Source organism: Aquarana catesbeiana, linkage group LG06 (genome assembly GCF_042186555.1).
Source record: "Aquarana catesbeiana isolate 2022-GZ linkage group LG06, ASM4218655v1, whole genome shotgun sequence".
NCBI lineage: Eukaryota > Metazoa > Chordata > Amphibia > Anura > Ranidae > Aquarana > Aquarana catesbeiana.
Window position 1 is genome coordinate 347,944,140 of NC_133329.1, and position 16,118 is coordinate 347,960,257.

The 16,118-nt window shown below is 44.2% G+C and overlaps 1 protein-coding gene across 1 annotated transcript in view; it reads right to left on the reverse strand.

The window, feature by feature from the left end:
* COL28A1 (collagen type XXVIII alpha 1 chain) overlaps nt 1-10,065 on the reverse strand; it is a 99,038-nt gene extending 88,973 nt beyond the window's left edge. Inside the window, exons 1-2 of the mRNA XM_073634008.1 lie at nt 9,930-10,065; nt 859-1,427 (exon numbers count right to left, since the gene is read on the reverse strand). Coding sequence (XP_073490109.1) covers nt 859-1,427; nt 9,930-10,065 — 705 coding nt within the window. The remainder of the gene's footprint in view (nt 1-858; nt 1,428-9,929) is intronic.
* Nucleotides 10,066-16,118: the final 6,053 nt, after the last annotated feature.

The following is a 16,118-nucleotide window of genomic DNA, read 5'->3' on the forward strand; positions in this document are numbered from 1 at the left end:
ATAGTGTACACTGTGTGGTCCATAACCTGATTATGCCTCATGGCCTATAATAATTCTAAAGAACAACATCAGGCTGCTTTTAAGTGTACCTATACAGTTGGGCTCTCCCCACACTGCATGGGTTATAAAAGCTAATTTGCATAGCGAGGGGGGGGGATGAATACAAATACGTAGCAGCCATAACTCTCCTCCACTGTTGGATGCTCCTTTTTCGGACTGTTGGTCCTGCATTGTACATGATAAGGGATACAACCAGTCGAGCAGCAAAATGAAGCAGCTTCGAGAGACTGGTCACACAAAGAGGAAGAAGCCTGCGGGAGCAAGGAATAAGGTAGGTATTTGTGCTTACCCAAGACTTCATCTCATGCAATATGTGTGTGTGTGTGTGTGTGTGTGTGTGTGTGTGTGTGTGTGTGTGTGTGTGTGGGCAATGAATGGGTACATTTAAAACAGCCTGGAGTTTTAATTTTTTACAGTTGCTGCTGGTCAATCAGAGATTGGCATCAGTGGCGTTGTTGGTATTTGGTATGCTTACATTGTTTCCAACTGTTTTTCATTTAAGGGACTGTCTTTCTGCCCTTCTTTCCATCTCAGTTGTCCCCCTTTGCTAAGTCAGTTTAAAGGTATTGCTGAAAAAACTGTCTGGATTTATTTAATCAATCATTTTTTACATATTAAATACTCATGAAATAACTAGGGGTGGGTGTGTCCTGTATCTTCATACTTTGTAGTAAAAGGTGTCCCTCTTTATCATCTCAGAATGTTGGGAGGCTTGTGCGTATCAGCTGGTCATCCGCTGACATAATGAGAAATAATACACAAAATGTTTCATAATAAAATAGAGCAATATGTACATACCACTTCTTTGAGAATTTTATCCACCATGTCGGCTTCTTGTAAGTGAGACACAAATCTGGTGGACGGCACACTGGCCAACAAGCGAAGCTTGGCAGCATTGGCAGTTTCCCTGGCTACTGATGTCATACCGACTGTGAAGAGCTTAATGTCGTGTTGTTTGGCATTAGTTGTAGCAGCAAAAATATCAGGATTTCTTGGGTGGTCCACTCCATCAGTCAGAAGAATGGCCACCTTTACACTCTTGTGTGTTCCTTCATTCATATATAGTTGAGTTAAGTTTGTAATAGCGTAAGAAGTAAATGTACCATGGCCAATATATGAAATGGGAGCAATGCGATCTTTGAAATTATCTGGCCCTCTCCAGTCTCTGAACGTCTGCTCTATGAGCACGGTGCTACTGTACTGCAGTAAAGCCATTCTCCAGCTAAACGCTCGCCTGGATTCCAATTGTATTCCTTTCAGCTTTTCCACCATTTGTAATACAAACTTCTTTTCCTGATTGTGGTTGTATTCCTTAGCACTCTCTGAGCTGTCCAGAAGGAATGCCATTTCCAAAATGCAGTCTTCATCTGGAAAAAAAAAAAATGGATTATATGATGTATTTAGACATGGATGGCAATAGGGGAGGGCAGGAGTGGGACGGGGAGGCAATAAAAACCCAACAATAAGAATCAGTAAGTTTAAAATTAGAAATTCTAAACCAATAAAGCAACACATAGCTGATCATATTTAAAGTCTTATGTCGCGTACACACAGTCGGATTTTCTGATAGGAAATGTTGGATGTGAGCTTGTTGTTGGAAAGTCCGACCGTGTGTATGCTCCATCGAACATTTGATGACGGACTTTCCGCCAACATATGTTTGATAGCAGGTTCTCAAATTTTCCACCAACAAAACTTTATTGTCAGAATTTCCGATCGTGTGTACACAAGTCAGACGCACAAAAGTTCACGCATGCTCGGAATCAAGCAGAAGGAGCCGCACTGGCTATTGTACTTCCTTTTTCTCGGCTCGTTGTACGTCCTGTACGTCACCACGTTACCACATTCCCACGTTCGTAATTGTTGGCCAACATTCGTGTGACTGTATGTATGCAAGACAAGTTTGAGCCAACATCCTTCTAACAAAAATCCACGGTTTTGTTGACGGAAAGTCCGATCGTGTGTACGGGGCATTACGGGAGTCACTAAATTCATTTACTGTTGTCTAATTAATGCATCAGCGCTGCAACAAATTTTCACCCACTTGCAACTCAATGTGAAGCTAGCAGTTTGCTGAATGCAAATATGTAAGCGCTCAATACACTTCTGCACTCAGTGCTGGGAAGGAAGGGGAGGGGATGGCTTAGAAATTAACATTAAGCTAGACTATGTTTAAAAAACCTATGTTTAGAAGTCCAATTTATATATGTAGCAATAACTCATGGTGGAGCTGCTGATTTAAATCGAGCTGTTACCGTCACCTTTTTACCTGTAGTTTCACCAATACCAGACTTAGAGTCCACGTTGAGATTTTTATCTGACAATGTAGGCACCGGTCACTTTAGTACTTTTTCAATGCTTTAATGGGAGATAACTGGAAGAAATAGCAGGAAAGAGGTAGAAGAAGAGTTGCAGGGAAGTTCAAATACCTTTTCTGTCTTGGATCTTTGAGTACTTGAATATCTTAAGGACGAGTATTCCCTCGTGGTAGGTTAACTTAAGATGCATCCTCCAATTGAGTCACCAGGCCCCTCTCCAGACCAGCGCTCCGCATGATCCTTCCAAGACGGGTCCTCCCCTGGATTCTTCTCAATTATCCGGCTTCTTCCCGCAGGACAGACAGCACAGGACCATCTCTGCAGTAGTTGTAGTAAGCCCCAGACAGACTTCTGGGCCCACCCACACGCCGCAGCAACGCAGTACTCCGGCCCGGAGGACCACGAGGTAGGACTCCTAGCACATACCTGTCGGCCAGGAGGGCCAGCAGGTGGAAAGAAAGAGACCAAGAAATATGGCGTCTGTCCCTTAAATACCCCTTCCCAGAATGCACCGCAGGGGACAACCTCTGCCGAGTTACTTCTGAGAAAGAAGAGCACTCAATACACCACAGTCTATTGCTTTCCAGCTCCGGTCTGTAGTGACACCGACATCTACAGGCGACGGAGTGGAACTGCACGCAACATAACCAAGGCTGGAACAGAAGCTAATTTAGCCATAGATTAAATCTGAACTATGTACAGAACAGATGACCCACTAAATTTACATATAAGTGGTAGTTTAAAAATCTACCAGCGCTACATACTCCCCCCACTACAATAGACGTTGTCCTCAATGTCTGCCAAAATATGACTCTCAAGCCTGAGAGTAGGTATTTGAACGTAAAAAAAACTTGGATAGAAGGAAGAGAAAACAGTAAGAAAAATGTTATAGTCTCAAACATTAATACAACAACATATTCACATTTAGTCATGTCACAAACCCCACTATCTACCTAGCTGAAAGGCCTAACAGCTTGATAGGAGATCTAGTTGTTCCTGAAAGAAACAAAGTTAAACACACACAAAATAAACGTACATTATCAGCACTGAACAATTTAGGAGCAAAGCCTCATTCCCCAGAGAATGACACTTTCTTCCCCACATATTTTCCTTCTAATAAAAATGAACTAAGGTAACTTGAAATGTCCATCCCTATCTCTGGGCAAATTATATCATTTCAGTAAAAGAAAATCCAGCTAGCAAAAAGTCTTTGGATATAGAAGCACTAAGGTGAATAAAGTCTCTTGACCACGGAGTTCTCTAAACCCTGACACTATCTGGCTATATACCTCAAAGTTCTCTTTTCTTTTAGCAGAACAGAAGACAACAGTCTCTTTGCGTAATCCCCAATAAAACCGGGGATCTGGTAATGTCAGTTTCTTCCCTTGTTTATCCATGGTGGTGATAAAATAAACAATGTCATCTTTTCCGGGTCTTCAAATGACCACCTTGTCAGCGTAGATGTGCCGACCATAGTTCCAATGCAGCAAACATCCATTGAAACATTCATCCATAGCAGCAGAATACCCAGCTCTCCGGAAAGGTTTTGGTACAGACAAATAGTCCCAGACAGCTTCAGGTACCACTGTTCCCGGTTGGCCTCAATTTCCTGCATAATTTCCTGGGTAACGTAAGAAAATTCCAGACCATATTCTGTGGCAACTCGTTTGGTGAGCACTCTCGGTAAATGGGCAAGTCTAGGTAAAGCTCTATTTTTCCCCAAACCAGGAGGCACACAAGAATTTGGTGATTTGCGCACCATAGATCTGATGGGCATCAGCTCAAACTCAAGCAAACTGGCAACTTTAGACAATGTCTCTTTGGTAGTACTGTGCGGCTCCACACAAGGTGATGTCTTCCCAGAATCCATGGCTATCCATTCTGAGAAAGTAAGGGCAGAAGCAACATCTTCACCCTGGGCCCACAACAGTTCCTGTGACATTGTCTCGAACAAATCATCATCACCGGAGAGATTTGACATAGAATCTATCTCCGAGTCTCTCAACTCTTCCGCTGGCAAATATTTACAAAGAGTCCCAGATATGTTTCCCTTTGATCTCTCACCCGTTCCTGATGTAAACTTCTCCGGATCCATATATTTCTTCAGCTTCGGTTCAGGTAGTCTCTGGGGCAGGCCTCGACCATGGCCGCAGGAAGCCTTCACATATCCCACCTTCCTTGGGACAGGTGCAGCGGAGATAGGTGTAGTGGAAGTAGAAACAAAAGTGATGTCCCCTGATGAAGCGGTAACAGTGACATCTCCCTCGGGAACATTCCTGTTAGCAGATGAGACCACGGCCTGCTTCTCTCCAGCAGTGATGGCAGTAGTTTCCACTGTGGCGGTCCCTGTAGCCCAGTCCACAAGATAAGCACGGGGCGACATTGTAGGTTGCTCCACTATGAACAAGTATTCTCCGCACTGCAAACATCGGACAAATGGACAGAGATGTATGGCCAGTCCTTCACACTTGTGGCAAAGCATGCCCAGCCCTTCAATATCTCCAACAGTGTATAGTTCGAACCGCCCCTGCGGCTTCAAGCGAATGCCGGTATCCGTCAGCAGGGTTCCAGTTAGCATAGCACCCACAGCGATACTTGTAGGGAACATCTTGGACCCCATAGTTGATGGTATCAATGGAAAAGAAGACATGGCTGCACTCTGATTCTCTCAGTACGATCACGTGGCCTCTCTTCTCCTTTGGCGCCAGACACACACGTGTCTCGCGCAGTAACAAACAGGTGTAGCTCCTCCCACTTGTTCCTCTGATCACGTAGCTCCCGGGCTTTTACTTCTCCCCCCGCAGCCTACACAGTCAGAAATGTAATCCTGCAATTTAACCCCTTCTTTTCCTGGAGAAAGTGACAAAGTCCAGAAACCTCTTTTAACATAGACTCCCGGTGAAATACTGCTCAGGGCTGCTTAGGGCAATGGCAAACAATCCCGGACGAGCCCCCACATGTAGCAATAACTCACGGTGGAGCTGCTGATTTAAATCGGGCTGTTACCATCACCTTTTTACCTGTAGTTTCACCAACACCAGACTTAGAGTCCACGTTGAGCTTATTATCTGACAATGTAGGCACCAGTCACTTTAGTACTTTTCCAATGCTTTAATGGGAGATAACTGGAAGAAATAGCAGGAAAGAGGTAGAAGAAGAGTTGCAGGGAAGTTCAAATACCTTTTCTGTCTTGGATCTTTGAGTACTTGAATATCTTAAGGACGAGTATTTCCTCAGTCCAAGATTTAATCTTTTGCCCACCTGGATAGGCCTCTCTCACTGACCTAGCAGCCGGAGCGTAGCATGAACAAGAAATAAGTCTCTGCCACAGACTTGAGAAGAATAAAGTAACTGCACGATCCTCTGCCACAGGACATAGTAGTTTTAGATGAACAGCAACACAGTACCAGAACCTTTAAGCCGACCCGGCAGTATTATGTGGTAGGTTAACTTAAGATGCCTCCTCCAATTGAGTCACCAGGCCCCTCTCCAGACCAGCGCTCCGCATGATCCTTCCAAGATGGGTCCTCCCCTGGATTCTTCTCAATTGTCCGGCTTCTTCCCGCAGGACAGACAGCACAGGACCATCTCTGCAGTAGTTGTAGTAAGCCCCAGACAGACTTCTGGGCCCACCCACACGCTGCAGCAACGCAGTCCTCCGGCCCGGAGGACCACGAGGTAGGACTCCTAGCACATACCTGTTGGCCAGGAGGGCCAGCAGGTGGAATAAAAGAGACCAAGAAATATGGCGTCTGTCCCTTAAATACCCCTTCCCAGAATGCACTGCAGGGGACAACCTCTGCGAAGTTACTTCTGAGAAAGAAGAGCACTCAATACACCACAGTCTATTGCTTTCCAGCTCCGGTCTGTAGTGACACCGACATCTACAGGCGACGGAGTGGAACTGCACGCAACACAACCAAGGCTGGAACAGAAGCTAATTTAGCCATAGATTAAATCTGAACTATGTACAGAACAGATGACCCACTATATTTACGTATAAGCGGTAGATTAAAAATCTACCAGCGCTACATATAGATTCATGAAGCTTATCTCTGCCCAAAGCCATTTAAATCCCAGCTCTAGCCAAAACAGTTTTCTTTATGACAGCATGGGAATAACATAGAAGCCCGTCAGGAATTTTTCAGCCTGCATACTTATGTTGGAGATTTTCCTTTACTTTCTGCAAGGACCAGAAGTGATGGAAATATCTCAAGTATGGACAGAATGTCACAAAACAAGTTTCTTTCACTAAAATGGAGACGGTTTAAACAGTGGTTGTCAACTAACATGGTAACAATGGCATGCAATGCCAAGCTGCTGCTAACAAAGCAAACAGAATATTGGCATGCATTAAAAAGGGGATCAACTCCAGAGATAAAACGATAATTCTCCCACTCTATAAGACTCTGGTCCGGCCGCACCTAGAGTATGCTGTCCAGTTCTGGGCACCAGTCCTCAGGAAGGATGTACTGGAAGTTGAGCGAGTACAAAGAAGGGCAACAAAGCTAATAAAGGGTCTGGAGGATTTTAGTCATGAGGAAAGGTTGCGAGCACTGAACTTATTCTCTCTGGAGAAGAGACGCTTGAGAGGGGATATGATTTCAATATACAAATACCGTACTGGTGACCCCACAATAGAAATAAAACTTTTTCGCAGAAGACAGTTTAACAAGACTCGTGGCCACTCATTAAAATTAGAAGAAAAGAGGTTTAATCTTAAACTACGTAAAGGGTTTTTTACTGTAAGAGCGGCAAGGATGTGGAATTCCCTTCCACAGGCGGTGGTCTCAGCGGGGAGCATCGATCGCTTCAAGAAACTATTAGAAAAGCACCTGAATGACTGCAATATACAGGGATATACAATGTAATACTGACACATAATCACACATAGGTTGGACTTGATGGACTTGTGTCTTTTTTCAACCTCACCTACTATGTAACTATGTATGGGAGGCCCTCAATTGTGGCCCCTAACACAACAAAAAGGACACACTTAATAATCACTATATGTAATACTAGAGAGTAGGGATGAGCTTTGACTCGAACATCGGGTGTTTGTCCATTCGTCGAACAGTGAATGTTATGGGGTGTTTGCGGCAAATTAGAGTGTCTCATAATGCACTGCAAGACCACAGTGCATTGCTGTATGATGATTGGCCAAAGCATACACCTGACCTGCATGCTTTGGTCAATCACAGCACACTCCTCAGCGAGAGTCATAATTGGCCAAAGGCAGGGTGCCTTTAGCCAATCATGGCTCAGGGGGAATAAGTCCATGCCCCACACTATATAGCGCCCGTATAGTGTGTTATAGTGGATAGAGATAGAAAGATTGAGCTAGATTAGGCAGGCAGGTTAGTTAGTTAGTGGCAGTGTATTTGATATATATATACAGTCAGACTAGTATATATATATATATATATATATATATATATATACTCATATACTCTGCATTCAGCGTAGCCTATATATACAGTATAAACTCTATATTCAGTCAGTACAGGCAGTGTATTTGATATATATATACACAGTCAGACTAATATATATATATATATATATATATATATATATATATATATATATATATATATATATATATATATATATATATATATATATATATATATATACACTCTGCATTCAGCGTAGCCTATATATACAGTGCATTTAGTGGTGTACAGTTTCTAATACAGTGCCGGCAGTGTGCACAGTATATAACACAGTGTGCACAGTTTCTAATATACTTCAGGCAGTGTACACATTATATAATACAGTGTAGTGCGGTGTTAATAAAAATAAAAAAAACATCATGTCCAGAAGGCCTCCAAGGAGGGGCAGACGCTCACAGGCCACTAAAAGAGGGCAAGTAGCCTCTGAAATAATATTTAACAGCAGTGACCGTTCCTGCACACAACAAGAGTAACTGTGAGGGGTTACCGTGTTCTGCCACCACCAACACCTAAGGTCCAATTTTTCAGCAGAGTATAGTGCACTCAGTGTAGTATATATAATACAGTGCATGGTATATCGTGCAGTGTACAATATATAATATAGTGTATTGAAGTGGTTAAGGGGAGCTCTATGACAGAATTAAGAAAAAAATGGCATGGGTTCCCCCCGTCCATACCAGGCCCTTTGGGTCTGGTATGGATTTTGGGGGGGACCCCCATGCCATTTTAAAAAAAAAAATTTGTTGTGGAGTTTACCTCGATATCCATACCAGACTCGAGGGGGGGGCACGCTGTTTTTTTAAATGATTTTTTATGTATATTGCCGGGATCTGGCAATACATTACAGCCGTGAGCAATTTTGAGCCCAAGTTCACACTGAGCTGCGGGAAAAAAAGCCGTGCAAGTTCAGCTGAACTCGCACAACTTCACTCCCGCATGTCAGTCCCGATTTTGGCGGTGATTTCAGTGACATCTGTGCAGGTTTCTGCACAATGTCACATCGCATGTCAAAATGCTCCAGTATGAACCAGGGCTAAATGACATTTTTTCCTTTAGAAATGTCATTTTGCTGTGGTACTTTTCTAAACATGGGAAAAATGTGCTACTTTACAGGCAGACTAAGGGGACCCCCCCCCCAGGCACAATATTTAAAGGAATATTTCATTTTTATTGTTTCACTTTAAGCATTCTTAAAATCACTGCTCCTGAAAAAATGTCAGTTTAAAAACTTTTTTGCATTGATACATGTTCCCCGGGGCAGTACTCAGGTCCCCAAATACTTTTTATGGCAATAACTTGCATATAAGCCTTTAAAATGAGCACTTTTGATTTTTTTACTTTCGTGTCCCATAGACTTTAATGGTGTTCGCATGTTCCCACAAATTTTTTGTCTGTTCTCAAGTTCTGGTGCAAACTGAACCGGGGGGGTCTTTGGCTCATCTCTACTAGAGAGGACTGTCAGAGACGGAATACATTCCGTAGACAATAATGGCCAGAAACTGTAGACATGCTACAGTTTTAGTTGGAAACTAAAGGCATGCTGCAGAAAACATTGAGAAACTGGAGACATGGAGATATGTTACATGAAGCTATTACTCCTTTACAAATGAATGCTCCCACTACATACTGCTGGGTTCCAAGGGCTAAACAACAGATACCAAAGGACCACAGGTTGGGCACCAGGGGGTTAGAACTTCTGTAGGTTTAATATTATTGTCTTTGACTTCCTGTCCCAAAGAAGAAGGTTCCTCTAAATTCTTGTCTTGCTGTTATGTTGCCAGAGGGACAAGAAATGTGGTGACATCTCAATGAGGTGACATTTACTAAATAATCATGACATCTTTCTAAAACTGTAAAAATGGGTAGAGTTGTGCTTGAAAATTCAGATACAAGCTGAAACCTCAATAGTACCTCAATAGTAGATCTGTAAAATTGTAAAATTGATTTATAATTAAATTGTTGCTTGCTCATTAATATGACATTCACCCAAGAACCTTATACAAGTCTTAGTGGCCTGTATTGTTTATAAACAATTAAAAGTTAAACAATTAAACAAAATTATTTAAATTAAATGGATTAACTAAATTAAAAGTTTCACCTTGGTCACTGAGGCTTGGAGCTTTCTCTGATGTACTTGATGTTAAAGCTCGGGACTTATATCTTCCAAAGGAATTCTGTGCCATGTATGTCTGCACATCAAATAGGAACAAGAACCACAATATCCGGGGAAACATGGTGGACCTAGATGAAAAAAAAAAAAAAAAAAAAAACACATCTGTAGAGTATGTTTATACAACACAAAATAGTCTTCTGCACTAGTGCCCTACACTTAACCAACACATCTCTACAGCAATTTAGTAGTCAAACTAATTTTAGACAGCTTAACTTTAGTTATTGTATTGTTTGTTCATTTTTCCTAAAATAAAAAATTACTATGCAGAGGCACTATAGGTGGCTTGCTACAATTTCAAATGCCTTGGGTCACTCATTTTACACATTATTTGGAAAAGCAAGCATTTTTATTGGCTGTTTTAAAAGCTGTTTTCTGCACATTCTGGCCACAAGATGGCAGCAGAGAGCACAAAATTAATTACCCAAATTGTCCAAAATATTAAATAATTATAACATATCTGAATTACATGCAACTGAATGACTTTTAGGTTGCCTAAAGACTGTATTTCATGACCATGTTCTATAATCATGCCGATTTGCATACACTTCAAACAGATATATTTTGCACAACAAGCTGTAGCTGCAAAATAAAAGATCATTCAGAGTTGTGGCTCTGTGTAATGTATCTATCAATGCAATATACGAAGTAAAAACAGCCACAGATGCAATACACAGAGTTGCAGCTCTGCATGATCCTTTTACTATTATGACTAGCAGCACTGATTGTTCGTTCATAATAGTAATAGATTACTCAAAGCTGAGGTGCTTTGTGTATACCATCGACTGCTTTTACACATACGCAGCTCAGCCAATGGATTACACAGTGTTGTATGAGCTTTTACTTTTATGAATGAGCGATCAGTAATGTCAGGCTTGGTGGCGTGTATAACACAGCCTGTCACTGCTAATTGCTCATTGATAAAACTTACATATCACAAATTTCTCCAGTGGTATGTAATCCATTGGCCAGTGTGTAGAGATCCACTGCCCTCTACTGTCAGTGGCTAGTAGCACACTGTCATGTATAATTATGTATGTCACTTCCTAAATCTGGGGTTGTTGGAAAAACATCCTGGAAGGAGAAAGAGTAGATAGAGAGAAGGTTCTCAGCCACATGGCCTGTCCATGCTACTGGTAACAGATCCTAAGAAATGATTATGCATGTATTTCTATCTTCTAATAGTTTAACGACAGCTGCCCATAGCTTCTTGAGTGTATTGATGAATCCTTGTGACAAACAAAATATCTCTGTCCTTTTACTATCCCACATGCACAGTGCCAGATAAGACTGCATTCCAGGCTGGCTGAGTAATGGCTGGAGGGTCTCCTCATCAGAGTAGATCTTTCTTTAGGTCTTCGACACACTAACTTACTGACTTATCAGCATTTATGTTGCTCCACTTCCATAAACGAAATCTCTCTAAAACTAAGCTGATAATATTTCCCCCTGTGCGTGCCTCCCTCCATTACTTTTCCATCAAAATCAATAATGCAACCATCTGGCCTGTCCTTTCAGCCCCAAATCCAATCGTTGTCAAACACTTGCAGACTTCACCTGGGCTGGACTGGCCTACTGGAATACTGGGAGATTTCCCAGTAGGCCGCCTGCCCTGGGGCCACTTTGAGCTGTGGCTGCATCGGCCAGGGCCGATCCTGCGTGGGTGCACTGTGCCTGGGCGCCGAAGCTCAAGTGCAGTCCTCTCCTCCCTCCTCCTCTCTTTGCGTGTGGCAGCTGTCATGGAGCTGGGGTCTGAATTGTTCGGCAGCGCTGTAACAAAGTCCCGCCTTCTATACCGGCTTCTGTGATTGACAGGACACTGATCCAATGCTCAGGAACCATGAATAAGACTGAGACAGAAATGCAGTACAAATCGCACCATTTAATATAATGGTAAAAATGGTACAGATAGTAACCATGGTCAAAACATAAATCAGGGATCAGTAACCAAAGCAGACAGTCAGACAAGGCAGTAATCAGGAAACCAGAGATCAGCGTAGTCAGAGCCAGATCAGGAACCAGAAGGAACGTCAGCCAGGCAAAGTCTTTCACAGGAACACAGCAGAGAGTCTCCAGATATGTTGACTAAGGTGGAGGCATGAAAGGACTGAATAAGGCAGTTTAAATAGCCAGAAGGGGCTGGGTGTAGGTGGGACTAACGAGCAGGAAATAATCTCCAGGCAAGCCACTGTGGAACGATGAGTGCTGACAATTATCTGACAGCTGAGCAGCCTGAGCACAGAGAAGGGAGCTGCTGAGAGCCCAGCCCTGACAGCCGGGAAATCGAATCAGTGTGACCTGTGTTATAGGAGGCTGCATTTGGTGGGCACTGATAAGCTGCATTTGGTGGGCACTGATGAGGCTGCTTTTTTTGGGCATTGGTAGGCTGCATTTGGTGGACACTGATGAGGCTGCATTTGGTGGGCACTGATGAGGCTGCATTTGCTGGGCACTGGTAGGCTGCATTTGACAGGCACTGGTGGGCTGCATTTGATGCTCACTGATAAGGCTGCATGTGGTAGGCACTAGTAGGCTTCATTTGGTGGGCACTGATGAGGCTGCATTTGATGAGCACTGATATGCTGCATTTGGTGGGCACTGATGAGGCTGAATTTGGTGGGCACTGATGAGCCTGCATTTGGCGGGCACTGATAAGCTGAATTTGGTGGGCACTGAAGAGGCTGCATTTGGTGGACACTGATGAAGCTGCATTTGATGGGCATTGATGAGGCTGCATTTGATGGGCATTGGAGAGGTTGCATTTGATGGGCACTAGTAGGCTGTATTTGATGGGCACTAATGAGGCTGCATTTGATGGGCACTGGTAGGCTGCATTTGATGGGCACTGATGAGGTTGCATTTGATGGGCACTGATGAGGCTGCATTTGATGGGCACTGGTAGGCTGCATTTCATGGGCATTGATGAGGCTGCATTTGATGGGCACTGGTAGGCTGCATTTGATGGGCACTAATGAGGCTGCATTTGATGGGCACTTATGAGGCTGCATTTGATGGGCACTGGCTGGCTGCATTTGATGAGCACTGATGAGGCTCCATTTGATGGGCACTGGTAGGCTGCGTTTGGTGGGCACTGATGAAGCTGCATTTGGTGGGCACTGATAAGCTTCATTTGGTGGGCACTGATAAAGCTGCATTTGATGGGCACTGATGAGGCTGCATTTGATGGGCACTGGTTTGTTGAATTTGATGGTCACTGGTAGGCTGCATTTGATGGGCACTGGTAGGCTGCATTTGATGGGCACTGGTGAGGCTGCATTGATCTTTTGCACCTGAGTGGAGGTCAGTGACAGCGCCGCCAGGCCAGTCTGGGGAGGGGGGGTCAGTGATGTAAGGGGGGAGTGAATACAAAAATGTAAGGGGGCACTAATATAAAGGTTTCCCCCTTATATCAGTAACCCCCCCCTTACCTTAGTGTATTCTTACTGCGGAAAGTGGTCTGTGGACTCCAGAGTACCCCCTCCCCCCATATGTCAAGTTCCTGGGGTTCCCCTTGATGATTACTCCACTTTTATCACTTTTAACCAGAATTTGCTCATATATATATATATATATATATAGCCCTATGTGCTTTCATATCTGTCTTATCTATATATATAATACACTCTTCAAATGTTCTTATGTTTTCCCTTTTATGAACAAGAAAATGACGTTATGCTGCTAGGCTGATACAATAGTGCTAAGGGGCTGGCATGAAACTTTTTCCAGGGCTGGTTTTTATTCCCATTCCGGCCCTGGACTTCACCTCTGTGACATCTCTAAAATTCACCCCTTTTTAACTAATGAAAACACCAAGCTACTCATTCACGCCCTTGTTATCTCTCGCCTTGATTATGGCAACTCCCTCCTCATAGGCCTACCTCTCCATAGGCTACCTCTTCAGTAGGGATGAGCTTCGTGTTCGAGTCGAACCCATGTTCGACTCGAACATCGGCTGTTCGATCGTTCGCCGAATTGCGAACGTTATGGGCCGTTCGCGCTAAATTCGTGTGGCGCGTCACGGCCCATAATTCACTGCGGCATCGCAGTGCATTGCTGGCTGATGATTGGCCAAGCATGCACTATGACCCGCATGCTTGGCCAATCACAGCGCTGTCAGTAGAGAGAGCTGTAATTGGCCAAAGCCAGGGTGGCTTTGGCCAATTACGGCTCAGGGCATTTAGTACACACCCCACACTATATAAGGCCGCCTGCACGGCGGCCCTGTGTAGTGTGTGTTCCGGTGTGCTGAGAGATAGAGAGAGAGAGAGACAGTGTCATTTGATTTGAGTTAGATAGATTAGGCAGAACAGTCAGTCAGTTAGCTGCACTTACAGTGTATTGTGTATATATATGCATCCCAGGTGTTGCATATATATATATACACTGTATTCAGTTTAGCTAGATCCGTTCCTGTTATCTTCTATCTAGACTATTTACATTTAATGCAGTGCGTCCTGCTCACAGTGTTCAGCTAGATCCGTTCCTGTTATCTTCTAGACTATTTACATTTAGTGCAGTGCGTCCTGCTCACAGTGTTCAGCTAGATCCGTTCCTGCTATTTACATTTAGTGCAGTGCGTCCTGCTCACAGTGTTCAGCTAGATCCGTTCCTGTTAAATTCCTACTGACCGGCAGGCTTGTCTGGTTACAGTATATAAAGCTACCTGAAGAAAATTACAGGTGTTCTATTTGATCCTATTAGTACCACGGTCAGGCAGCTAGACTATTTACATTTAGTACAGTGCGTCCTGCTCACAGTGTTCAGCTAGATCCGTTCCTGTTATCTTCCTACTGACAGGCAGGCTTGTCTGGTTACAGTATATAAAGCTACCTGAAGAAAATTACAGGTGTTCTATTTGATCCTATTAGTACCACGGTCAGGCAGCTAGACTATTTACATTTAGTACAGTGCGTCCTGCTCACAGTGTACAGCTAGATCCGTTCCTGTTATCTTCCTACTGACAGGCAGGCTTGTCTGGTTACAGTATATAAAGCTACCTGAAGAAAATTACAGGTGTTCTATTTGATCCTATTAGTACCACGGTCAGGCAGCTAGACTATTTACATTTAGTACAGTGCGTCCTGCTCACAGTGTTCAGCTAGATCCGTTCCTGTTATCTTCCTACTGACAGGCAGGCTTGTCTGGTTACAGTATATAAAGCTACTTGAAGAAAATTACAGGTGTTCTATCCCAGCTTAGTGCAGCTACAGGCCATTAGTATGTCTGGAAGGCCAAGAAGGAGAGGCAGACAGTCACAAGCCAATAAGAGAGGGCAAGCAGGCTCTGTGTCTAGTGCTGGTCGTGGAGACGGTGCATCCTCATCAGCACGTGGCCATGGGACACGCTTGGCCTTTTTTTCGGCAGCTGGCCATGTTGAGCCGCAACATGCGGAAGACTTGGTCGAGTGGATGACCAAGCCGTCCTCATCCTCCTCATCCTCTCTCACCCATGCCCAGGGTGCTTTGTCTGGCAAAGCAGCGGCCTCTTCCCTCAGCTCAATGTCATCAGTGACTCCTTCCCTAGCTCCACCATGTCCTCATGAGGATTCCCTCGAACTGTTTGACCACAGTGTTGGGTACATGCTCCAGGAGGATGCCCAGCGTTTGGAAGGCTCTGATGACGATACTGAGCTCGATGAAGGCAGTAACATGAGCGCGGACAGAGGGGGTGCCCAAGAAGGACAGCAATCTGGCAGTCATGCTCCCCCTGCTGCAGCATACTGCCAGGTTTGCTCCAGTGATGAGGAGGGAGGGGATGATGAGGTCACTGACTCAACGTGGGTGCCTGATAGGAGAGAGGAGGAGGAGGAGGAGGAGGAGGAGGAGGAGGAGGCGGCAGCACATCACCAACGAGGCAGGATGCCCTCCAGGGGCCAGCCTAAGGGCAGCACATTGACTGCATCACACCCCAAAGCTCCACATGTGCAGGGCGCTGCAGTCTCTGCGCGTTATTCAAAAAGTTCTTTGGTGTGGGCCTTTTTTGAGACGAGTGCATCAGATCGCACCGCTGCTATTTGCAACATATGTCTCAAGCGTATCTCGCGTGGCCAAAATATCTCCCGCTTGGGTACCACATGCTTGACCAGACATATGTTGACCTGCCATGCAGTTCGTTGGC